Source organism: Lygodium microphyllum, chromosome 8, assembly GCF_053477565.2.
Source record: "Lygodium microphyllum isolate KBCC chromosome 8, Lygodium_microphyllum_v1.1.10, whole genome shotgun sequence".
Classification (NCBI taxonomy): Eukaryota; Viridiplantae; Streptophyta; class Polypodiopsida; order Schizaeales; family Lygodiaceae; genus Lygodium; species Lygodium microphyllum.
In genome coordinates, this window is record NC_141142.1 from 60,523,959 (window position 1) to 60,535,506 (window position 11,548).

General features: G+C 40.4%; 1 protein-coding gene across 4 annotated transcripts in view; it reads right to left on the reverse strand.

Moving 5' to 3' along the window:
* Positions 1–9,245: 9,245 nt before the first annotated feature.
* Positions 9,246–11,548, reverse strand: part of LOC148032359 (uncharacterized) — a 32,627-nt gene continuing 30,324 nt past the window's right edge. For 2 of the 4 annotated variants that reach the window (XM_087682998.1, XM_087682997.1), the window contains exon 4: positions 9,246–9,580. In XM_087682998.1, the coding sequence (XP_087539124.1) occupies positions 9,458–9,580 (123 nt within the window). In that variant the 3' untranslated portion in view covers positions 9,246–9,457. Of the gene's footprint in view, positions 9,581–10,176; positions 10,235–11,548 lie in introns of all 4 variants that reach the window. The other 2 variants (XM_087682999.1, XM_087683000.1) reach the window with 2 other exon arrangements.

Genomic DNA, 11,548 nt, shown 5'->3' on the forward strand with positions numbered 1-11,548 from the left:
TAATGGTCATGAGGAATTAGGCTGAGGGCTTGTAGTATTCATAGATTGCACTTGGCAGCAGCTAGTTCATCTCTCCTCCTTCGGGCAGCAAGCTTCTTACCAAGGGCTTTGGAGTAGTCAAACAGGGATTCTTGGCATTTCTTCGAGTAAAAAGCAAGACACTTCCTAAGCAAACACTACAGAATCCTGTGGCTTGGTGGGATTCTGTAGTGTTTGCTTAGGTAGTGTCTTGCTGCTGGAAACTTCAGCTTGAGGCAGCGTAGAGTGGTCCTCATTCTGTTTCTTTTCCCCCTCCTTACTGTCAGAAGCATTATTGTTGGACATCAACTGCATGTTTACTAGGACAAGCCTATGCAGAGTGCCCACTACCCTTGCAGAAAAAGCATGCATATGGAAATGGAGAGAAACGAAATCCGAGTAGCATTTCAAATCCTCTGGGATCTTGCAAGTGGAGCATCTGAGGAGGTTCATTGCACTTGTCCCACAAAATGCAAACCCTGCAGTCATTCTTAAGCGTCCCCCAAGGAGTGGTGATTGCCGAGGCATATAAGACTCTCTCCAAGGCACCTGTCCAAGACTGAGCTACTCTTTCTCTCTTGGAATGATCCATAGGACTGGATGTCTGAGTATGGCTATTGAATTGTGAAGCCCGGAGAAATCATCTGCTATCGAGGATGCCCTATTGGTACAGCACTATCAATGAATCGATGTTTTCAATGGTTCGTCTCCAAATTTGAAGCAAAAATCAACAAATGGAAATCTTGCTATCTCACCGTTGCTGGTCGGCTTATTGTTGCTAAGAATATTCTTACAGCAACAACAGTTTACATGGGTGCACTGCTCAGCTTCAGCAAAGCAGCTTGGTTGAAATTTGAGAAATTGTTTAGAGACTTCTTATGGCCATTCAGAGACAGAGACCAGAGCATATGCACATTGGGTGGGCCACTCTCATTGTAGACCGCAAAGACGGTCTGGAACCTCTTTATGAGAAATCCCAAAGGCTCGCCTTGCAACTCATGAAGAAGGTAGATGGATTTCAACCTTGGGACGGTGCTAATTAGAATGTGGATTGCTCAAGCCCTTCTTAGTAAGAGGTCCCTCGTGGTCTGACATTGATTGACAGGACATGATAGGATCCCCCCACTTATAGGTTAAGATTCCATAATCCCCCTCAGCCCAAGCACTTGTCAAGTCTTCGAAAGAACAGCTGGTTGAGGAAAGATGGACTAAGTCTGCAAGATCCAAGTCCAGAGATCCCTCTCTATTTGAGAGTATTTGGGTCAACCCTCATGCCTTTTAATCCTCTTAATGCCCCGATTGACAGTGATAGCAAATTGGCTAGAAAGCTCCATCTACGAGGCATGAAGGTCTGGCCTGATCTTTGGGATGCTAACCAGCATAAGTTTCATGATTTAATTGGATCCAACAAAGATTCAATCTCTCTAACAATAAGAGACACTAGAGTGAAATAATCCTTATTGACCTAAGGGAGGATTGGCCAACATCCATTCTTCAATATTTGGAAGCCCTCTGTGCCAAACCATTATGGGTCTATAAGAGTAGAAGGGATTTCAAGGGCCCAACCCCTTTATTTGCCATGGGGGTGCAGACGAGATGGAAGAAAATCTTCTTGGTAGGTAGGCTGCCCACTTGGAAAACAAGCTCAAATACATTTGGAAGGCCACCCCTTCCTTCAGACTCAATTCTTTCAAATGGCACTTGCTTTTGAAAAAGCTCCTGTTGAGGGGCACCTGCCCCTTTTGCAAGTAGTTGAGGAGAATGAAAAGTGTATTTTTTGGGACTACCTTCACACTACACCAATCTGGAGAAAGACTTTGGAATTATTGTTGCCCTTTTTGGAGATTAATCTAGTCTTGATGACTCCATCTAGAAACTTATTAGCTTGCTTATAAGCTAGGGATTGCCCTTAAGTTTGTTTGGCAAAAGAGGAATAATGTTTGTTTCAAGAGAGGCCCTCATAAACTCCATGATGAGAGCCTAAATCAATTTCTCTATGACTATTTAGTTGTATTAAATTCCCTAAGGTTTATTCACTAGATTTTTAGGCACCTTTTGAGGAAGCCAAGCACCTTGGCTTAATGCCTCATTGCATCGAAAGATGCTATAATTATTTATTTTTCTCAATAATTCAATTATCCAAATTATTTTTAAAAACTTGCTTCTTTATTCTGTGTTCTTGCATATTGTTGCTATTTGTGTCAAACAACATCTCATGTTGATCTAAAATCCATATACACAGTTAAACCTTACATATGGAATTGTATATGAAAATTATAATTATAGCCTTTTAGCTATGTTTCTCACATGTGCTTTTATTTCAAAAGTCATTAGTCACTTCATTGTTATATCCATTTAAGCACATTCCACCATTCTAATTAGGCTATAAAGTTGACAACATTGTACTGACTATTGATATACTTATACATTGTAAGTAGCAGCCACTCATCACTTTCACTTTATTCTTTATTCTTTCTATGACAATAAAATAAAGAAAGGCAAATCACACACTGTGACTATTGGAGTTTTCACATACCGTCTTACTCTCTCTTACTTGAACCTCCATAGCTCTCGCTTCCACTCATGCTCGACCTTTCAACTGGTATCAGAGTAGGCATTTGAGGAGCTTCACCAACATTCACTTTAGCTCAAGTAGTGAGCTTCCATGGTAGCCACCACTAAATGAGGTATGCATCAACCCATCTCTCCCTGGATCAACTCTAACCCTTCCAACCTTGATCAAACCCTTCCCTAGAAATATTTGAGCTTTCCAAGTGACTCAAGAGGGTATAGCATGCAAAGCCTTGAGAGTAGTCCCCCATAGTTTTCCACACATTTTGAGGGGGCTACCATGTTGCTCATTCTCTTGCCATTTGGTTTTATCACTTTGGTTACTGCTTTGTCTAGTCTTTGGGGGTCTTTTTGGCTTCATTTGGCTTCCTCTTTGGCATTGGTTAAAGAGCTTTGGATAAGCCATTTCTTTACAATTCAAGACAAGTCTACTATTCATTGTTTGGATAGCAAGTACTTGCCTAATTTATGTTCGACTGATGCTTATGGGGCAAGTGTGCAATGCCAAGATGATGTATTGATGCTTGGGAAAGGCTTATGGACTATTTAGAGCTTATTTGGCTCAATTCTTGAAAGGTTCTTTGTTGTAGTACCATGTGGATAGCAAGTATTCGATGTGCAAGCTTATGTATCGAATGCCTACATATGCTTTGGAGATGCTACATTGATATATTGATGCTTGGCATTGGTTATCCTCAAATATGCTTATGTTGAACTCTAAGATTTGGTGGTTGCATATTTGTAGTGACTACTTGCATTGAAGTTTCTCTCTCTCTCTATGCATTACACACACACACATGCATGGATACATGCATGCATGCATATATGTATGTATGTATGTATGTATGTATGTATGTATGTATGTATGCGTATGCGTATGCGTATGTGTATGTGTATGGACATGAAGGTATTGTGTAGGGTACATAGCAAGAGCTCCAACTACAACAAGTTACATAACAACAAAAGATGAATAAAACAAGACCTTTGAGTATTACAAAGTACATAGCAACAAAGATGAACACAAGGAAGATCTAGTAGGTTACTTAGCAGTAGAAATGAAGATAGCACGGAACTACAGTGCAGCTTTCAAGACATGAAGAAATTGTTTAGGGTACACAGCAAGAGCTCCAAGTACAACAAGGTACAAAGCAATAAAAGATGAAGAACACAAGGCCTTAAGTATTGTAGAGTACGTAGTAGTAATGATGAACACAAGGAAAAATTATCGGGTTACTTAGCAACATGCATGGGATTACAAAGCTAGGAATTTTATGGGCAAGGGTTGGAGATGGGTAGATTGATACCCACTAAGATTTCATTAATAGACTTTTTATTTCAAAATAGGAAGAATTACTTTTGGTGACAATATTTAATGTTGTATATTTTTTAATTTCGTAATAGATTTTCCCGAGAGAGACCTTTTGTTGAAGTGATATGGTGTGAGCACGACAAGGAAGAAGACAAACGAAAGGAAGAAAGGCAGTGTTAGAGGACCAAAAGAACACAATAAGAAGCACACATATCACAGAGAAAAGAGGACATGCAACTTTTCTCGATCCTCTCCTCTTTCTTTTGTGTGCCGTGGCTTTTTCTAAATAACATGTATAAGTTTATTTTATAACATTTGCTAATGGTTTTTAAAAGGGGCCTAAATGACACTCTTTTGGGGGCCACTAGCTTTTTGGCCCCCTTATCTTAGGCTCCTTTGCACTACACTAGGATAAAGATGAGTGTACTTCCAACACTCCTCGAGATCAGAGATCTTGCCATAATGAGGCACTTAGGAAAATCAAATCATGACTCTGATTGGATTTTCTTCCCCTTCTTTTTTTGACATTTTCCAAATGGATTAGCCACTGAAGCGTGATTGACTAAATATGCTTCTATTGAAACTGTCTCCTTGTGATGAACACCATGCTACAAAATCATCAACACTAACTATTGAGCTAAAACACACTTGACAACTAATTAGCATTTTTAAACAGCCCTAAAACACACTTAATGAATGAAAAACTCAAATTTGGTGCATGGTTTGAGAGAGTTTTAGTGGTCCCCCAAAACCCTAATTTTTTGGGACACAATATCTATAAATAGACATCCATTTTTGTTGGCTTCTCACCCTTGTGTGTAGGTTTTAGCCATTAGTCTACCTCCACGTAGCTATCTACCCTTCGCGACAGCTACCACTCCATCTGCTCTGCTGCTCTAGTGCCTACCAACTTCTTTCACAACGGCCGCCCACTGAGGGACACCCTTCTAAGCTGCATTTGGCATCCTCCAACCATTGCCAGCATCTTCATCACCTTCTCAACTGGCATTTGGTCCCAAATCAGCCCGGCAACAATTCCTACACACTTCACTTGCTTACATTTGGGGTCTCTTCCTGCAGGCGACAGGTACTTGCTCCTCATCTAGGCAACATCTACAACTTGCGTTTACACTCATTGAGGTGCCGGCTTCCATCTCCACAACTTCTCTTGCTTGCCTTTGGTAATCCATGCCCTTCTAGCATCATTGTGTTGCAATTTCTTCTTCTTCCACAGTCCGACTGGTGGCCACAGACTTGGGATCCATCTCCAATGATCATCACTCTCCAACACTGCATTGCTTTGCCCTTGGGCATTCTCTACACTTTTACATTCATTTATAACATTTATTCACTTTAAAGTTTCTTCTCTATGTTTGTCCCTATGTTTGAGTTTTGAGTTTTTGCGTTTTGCATTTAGGGTTTGAGTTTTACTTGTCTTTGTCTGAGTCTTTGTGTATCAATCTTGGTTGTACATACTGTGTTTCCTCAGTGCAAACCCTAGCATATCTTCACACTAACTTCTCCTAAGTGATGGTGTCCTACACGCATGACGTGAGAAGACTGGTGTACAAGTGTCATAGTTGGGGAACAAATATGGCAAGATGTCATAGCCATGTCATTCGAGTGGATGGAATCTCTGATAAATGGTTATAGTAGCTTGATCTCAAGGATCATTCCAATGAGTAAATGTCTTAATCTAGTACAAGGGACAATTGTTACAATTGTGTCCCAAAGGTCTATCAAATTTGCAAAAGCACTTGTAAGGGGACACTCACAGATGAGAGACTAATAAAATCCCATAGGTCAAAGGTATTGAGAATGGCCTTAATCTTTATATGACCAAATGATATAATTTGTCCCATCCAACTTCTGGTCAAGGGAAACATATGGAAGGACAGGCATGAGAGTCAGATGAAGAACAAAGGTCTTAGAAGAGGAGGGGGAAGGAAAATGTGAATAGATGGGGGAACGGGGGAGGGAGGCCGACCCTGGTCCACATCTCAATCTGTGTCACAAGTATGTCCACATTGATCACTACAATCATGATTGTCTCCATGACAATCCACTAGATCTCAAGAGTCTTCATGACAATCCTCAGTGTCTTTGCAGCCTTCCGCGCGATCCTTGTAGCCCGGATTGTTCTCACAATCCAAACAGTCCTGCCAATCATAGCAGTTGGACATATTTGATAAATTGATCCATTGAAACATGCAAAGAGGCTGTATTTGAGGAAGACTGCTGCTCACGAACCACCAGTTGAGTGAGGAGTCCTCGATGGAGCCGCCACATGAACAAGCACAATTAGGCTGAGAGGCAGGCTAAAGGGGGAGGGAAATCCAGTAGGCTAGGAATCTCTCCATGCAACACTTTGGCAAAAATATCATACAACTCTGCAGTACAGAAGCAAGGAAACACAAACAGAAAGTAAGAATGTAGATGATGATGAAGGAAATAAAACTCGCAGCAGAATGAAGGCTGGATACACTAACCCCTACACTCCTAGTCACTACCACATCAATGAGGCGCTAGACTACAAAGGTATAAGAGATATCTGACTCAGGAGAGAGGAGAGAGAATATGGTAGCTGAAGATTGTGAATAGCAGACTGACCACGACCACCAGAAGGAAAGGCTGATGACATGATAATGGAGGCACAGTAGGCATCCACCTTAAATAAGTGGAGGGGAGGAAAACTGGCTGACCTGCTGTGAAAGATGGGCTGACCTGCAGCCAACCCACCATGCACATGCCAAAAATGGCCACACAGATCTGCAGATGTCTGCCCAGCTCAAAAGTTGTCCATCCAGGCTAGAAAATTGCCACCCAGTATGAAGCAATGCAGGGAATGTGGCACCCACTATGGAAGAGCCACATGGGCTGCTAGAGAAGTTGAAAATGTCATGGGAGGAGCCATAAGAGCAGAGGAAGGTCTGAGAAACTCTGATCTCCACCTAATATGCCAGAGATAAACACCTCTATCACACACAAACAGACCGAGGAGACTGCTAGAGCTCCGAATATCCTCGTGAGACTCTTGGCGGAGGCTCAAAACTAGGAGATGCACACAGAAAAAGACAAGGACCAACATGTCTGCTAACACTTTGCTGCATTCTACATGAATGTATAGCTGATCCTACATCAGCTGGCATTTGTATACATGCCCTTTATAGGGGTAGTGTTACATTGATTTCACTCTCTAGAATTTTCACAATAACTGAAATACAATTAGGGTGAGAAACCCATTCCCTTCATTGGATTCCTTGAATAACCTCAAAGTCTCCCCATATTCTCAATGCAAATTAATGGCTAATAAAGGTTTGCATATCTCCATAGAAGCTCTCACTGCAAGCTTGTCTTCACTGGGGCCCCAGTTAGGTAGCCCCAATTTGAGCTGATAGTTCATCCAGTCATGATTTAGCTGACAATCATGCATCACCTATCAATGACTTTACTTTTTTGATCAAATTATTCATAAACCTTCTACCGTTATGTGAATGTCTTGCAAACTTCAACAAACTAAGAAGACGCACACACAGTAAGTGCTGCACTGTCCAAGGGCTTAAGTCTGCAATAGCTAGAATATGTAGCAATGAGAAATTCCAAGGAACTTGACACCCTAATCTATCAGCATGTCAATAAAATTCAGAAAGTCCATATACAGAGAGAAATCATGAGTAGGAGTACAAACAAGTGATTATCAAGACCATTGGATGGACATTTGTATTTAAACTGTCTATTTGACATTGAAAATCTGAACCTTTGATGGCAAGCAAGTTGAAGGCATTTATCTTAAAGAATTTCCTGAGTGATCAACTTTAGCAAACAAGGTCCGAACATACTGTCAAGATTGTTGTCTCTTATTGTCTATAAAGTCTTTGATCCTCTTGCCTAGCACTGAAAAAGGTTTGAACACATTTCAGAAGGCTTGAAACCAAGACGCAAGCGGAACTACAATGAAGCTGGAAATGACATGTTTAAAGAGAAGAGCTACAATGAAGCACAAAAGTGATATGTTTAAAGAGAACTGCAACGAAGTAATAAAGTGGTTTGCTTGAGAGAAATATCATGAAGCAGGAAGCAGACACAAGAAAGACAAGTCTCTAATCCTATCAATGCCACTAGGAGATCAATGAAGATGAAGCCATCCAACACAATTCAATAAACAACCTTGTGATGATGCTGAGAAAAGCAATGAAAATGAAGTACGAACGATGCACAACAAGCAAGCATACCTCCAAAGGGAAGAACACGGTCTGTTATTGTTCATCAACAAGGTGAAGAAGACAAGCAGTCCCAAACAAAGCTCCTATGCAAGAAATGGTGGTGTCTACTGTGGCTAGGACAAAGGAGGAGCCATATGCCATTGAGATGGAATAATTCCATCGTGTTAAACGTTGGTATTGGGTCTACATGTTATAGTGGATATCTTCATTTTGTAAATCCACACTCATTTGATGTAGTGTATATGATCATCTAACCTTTAGTATTGTAATAATGTCCTCATTAAGCCAAATATTAAGTTTCACTATAGGATCTTTGCTAAAATCCTCAAGATTCTGATCCAAAGCAATTCGACTGTCACCAACATAATGCCATCTACTGTAATAAAAGATGAGGATGAAATTTTAAGTAAGAAGCATGTATTTGCAAGCAACAAAATCTTGACTTGGAAAAAGGGTTTGCAAGTTGCAGATTAGAGTGATAGCATGCGAAATGATCAAAGAAATATGTGGACCCCAATCAATGCCACATGGATGAGAATGGACTCTTACAAACCACTTCCGTAATGTGAACAACACCTAAAAAATTAATAAGAAAAGAGGGGTGGGGATTCATGTTGTTAAATTGATCATTTGCAACAAACTTGATTATTTAGTAAACACCTACTATATCAACCATGGCCTAAAGGATGTCTCATTGTTTGAGCATTTTGAATACATGATGAGTGTCATAAGCAAAGCGCTCTCTTTTAATACGCCTCACATTGTGAGGCGATCATAATCGCGAACTGGTTACATCACACAAAATTTTACTACAAGTACCTTTGTTTCATCCTTGTAGGAAAAAACCTCTAGATGGATGATTGTTCCTTGACAATGGTTGAAGTGAGCATTAAAGCAATTGTACCACCGAAAGCATGATCTAGACATATAACCACTAACATTACAATCAACAAATACACAGATCTTTCCAGATACACACGACAACCAACATGAACCACTACCTTTTCATGCAAAAGCACTATAACAAGTTGTATACATATGTATAAGATTCTCGTTCAATCTACTGCACCATTGACCATCACCAAGTGAAAAGGAACAGTATACCCAATTATGCAACAGCTCCATTCTTGAAATTTAATAAGCTTGTTAATGGCCAAGTTACAAGATGCATCTCTGCAATCCTCCTTCAGTGATTTTGCCATTTTAAAAGCCTTGGATACAAACTCAACATTTTTTTAAAAACTGTGCTGGCCAGAGATGACTAATCTTGCCAACTATCCATGTGACCTTGCAATTATGTAACATGACCCAAAAGATACTACAATATCCAATTCCATTATTTTGTGACCATAAACCTGTGCTCTAAGCTCACAATACCAACAGGACAAGAAGCCTTTTCATCATAATCAGCATATTCTTCATCTGAAAGATCAATTTCTAGAAACTTTGATCCAGTCACCTGCACAATAAAAGATGCTTTATACTCCCTATATGCCTTCAATTGAATAAATAGTTAACAAAGACTTGCAATGACCTAGTAACATGGGATAGGTTTTGGAAACAGGGACGGGAACGAATGGAAGAAAGAAACAGAAAAAGAGTACACACCCAAATGGAATGATGCCGGAATCTAATCCTAAGCTTCTAAAAGCATGAGGAAGAGAACCTAGATGCACATTTGATGAGGGTAAGAGAGCCAACTATGGGGCACCTAATGAAAAATATGTATTTTTCGGGGGATTTCACATTTTGCAAATTTTTAGAGATTTGTATGTACAAGTACCAAAGCAAGGGAATAGAGAATGCATGTTTATTTAGAACTAAATCATTTGAGCTTCTAGTTTCTTTGGGGGGATTTCACATTTTGCATTTTTTTCAAGATTTGAACATATGAATAGCAAAGCAAGGTGATTGAGAATGCATGTTTACTTATAATTGAATCATTTGAGCTTCTGGAAACTAGACCATGGATATTCAGGGTTTCCCCTCCAACTTCAAATGCTAAGAACCACAAAGAGACGAAAAAGATGGTCAATACAACCACAAATATGATACCTTCAATGGTTTTCATCTCTTTGTGGTTCCATGGTTTGCTCCTCATACGATACACATACTGAGGAGTAAAATTTCCGAAATTCAATTGTTTCCCAGACAGTAGTTGATAGATACACTCAATGAGTAGAGAATATCCATGAATATCACATCATCAAATGTCTTTGTGTCACTCAGGTTAAATGAACTGTGACATTAAAACTGAAAGAAAGGCTTTAATCTGATATTAAAACAGGAGTTGAAACTGATTACCCCCTCAAGTCCAAGAGGTGACACACCATGGCACAAGTACCATTCCATTTACCTCTTCTCTTCAGCCAGCCCATTAAGCTTTAATATGTAGAGTCCACGCTTTCGCCAAATTGGAGGTGATCAGAGAAGAAGCCCTCTGGTTCACTTTAAACTGGTAGAACTTCATCATCACCCTCACATCTTCCATACCATCCTTTAAATGATCAAGTCTCCCATCTCAACTCCCTATGCATGTGAACTGTCCAACATTCATACCCTCATATTATGCCTATTAAACGAATTGCTTGAATAACCCCAGGGCCAAGCTTGCTTGACTCCAACAGGGCATAGCAAGGTAATCAGCCACTTCCTGGCCAACTCCAATACACTTCCCCCCCCCCCCCGCCCCCCCCCAAAAAAAAAGCCCTCTCCCACCCCACCCCCCAACAAAAAAACCCAAATAAGGTGTGTGGCTTAGGTTCCACACCTTGTAAGCATCTCTTTCAAGACAGCTTTTGTTTTTGCTCTTTTTTCCCCAAAATTGAAAAAGAGCATTAACTGGCTTTTGTGCTTAAACATCTATCAAAAAGATAACTAAAACAACTGTTATATAATGCAAACAGTCCACTAATGTGCAGGAACAATTGAACAATCATGTATGCACCTGTTCATCAACTTGGATGTCGGTGTTGCATGCCATGCTTAATGGGTAATCTGGGGAACCAAAACTCAAAACTTTAATGCACAAAGTGCTTCAATGTCCCACAAGCAAACCCCCACACTTTTGCTTGGTTCCTCATCTATATCCTGTCCTATTTAGTCTCCACCACCTGGCTGCATCCTCCTCATCACCAGCTACTACCATGATCACCTATTGCTTCCACCTTCATCTTGCAGCTGCCACCATCAGCATTTGGTTCCAGCTGGCCGACGCCATCTTCTGGAGCTGTGGTGGTCATCCTGTTGTTGTCAACGTCATCTCCAAAGAGCTGCCCACATATAGGTGGATGGAACTTCATGGAGAGGAGAGGGGAGACACGTAAAGGAAGTACTCGCCCACATATAACAAACACAATCATACAATAAAGCACAAACTGATAAAAGAACTCAATAGAATTAGGGTAACTCAAAGACAATGAATGTT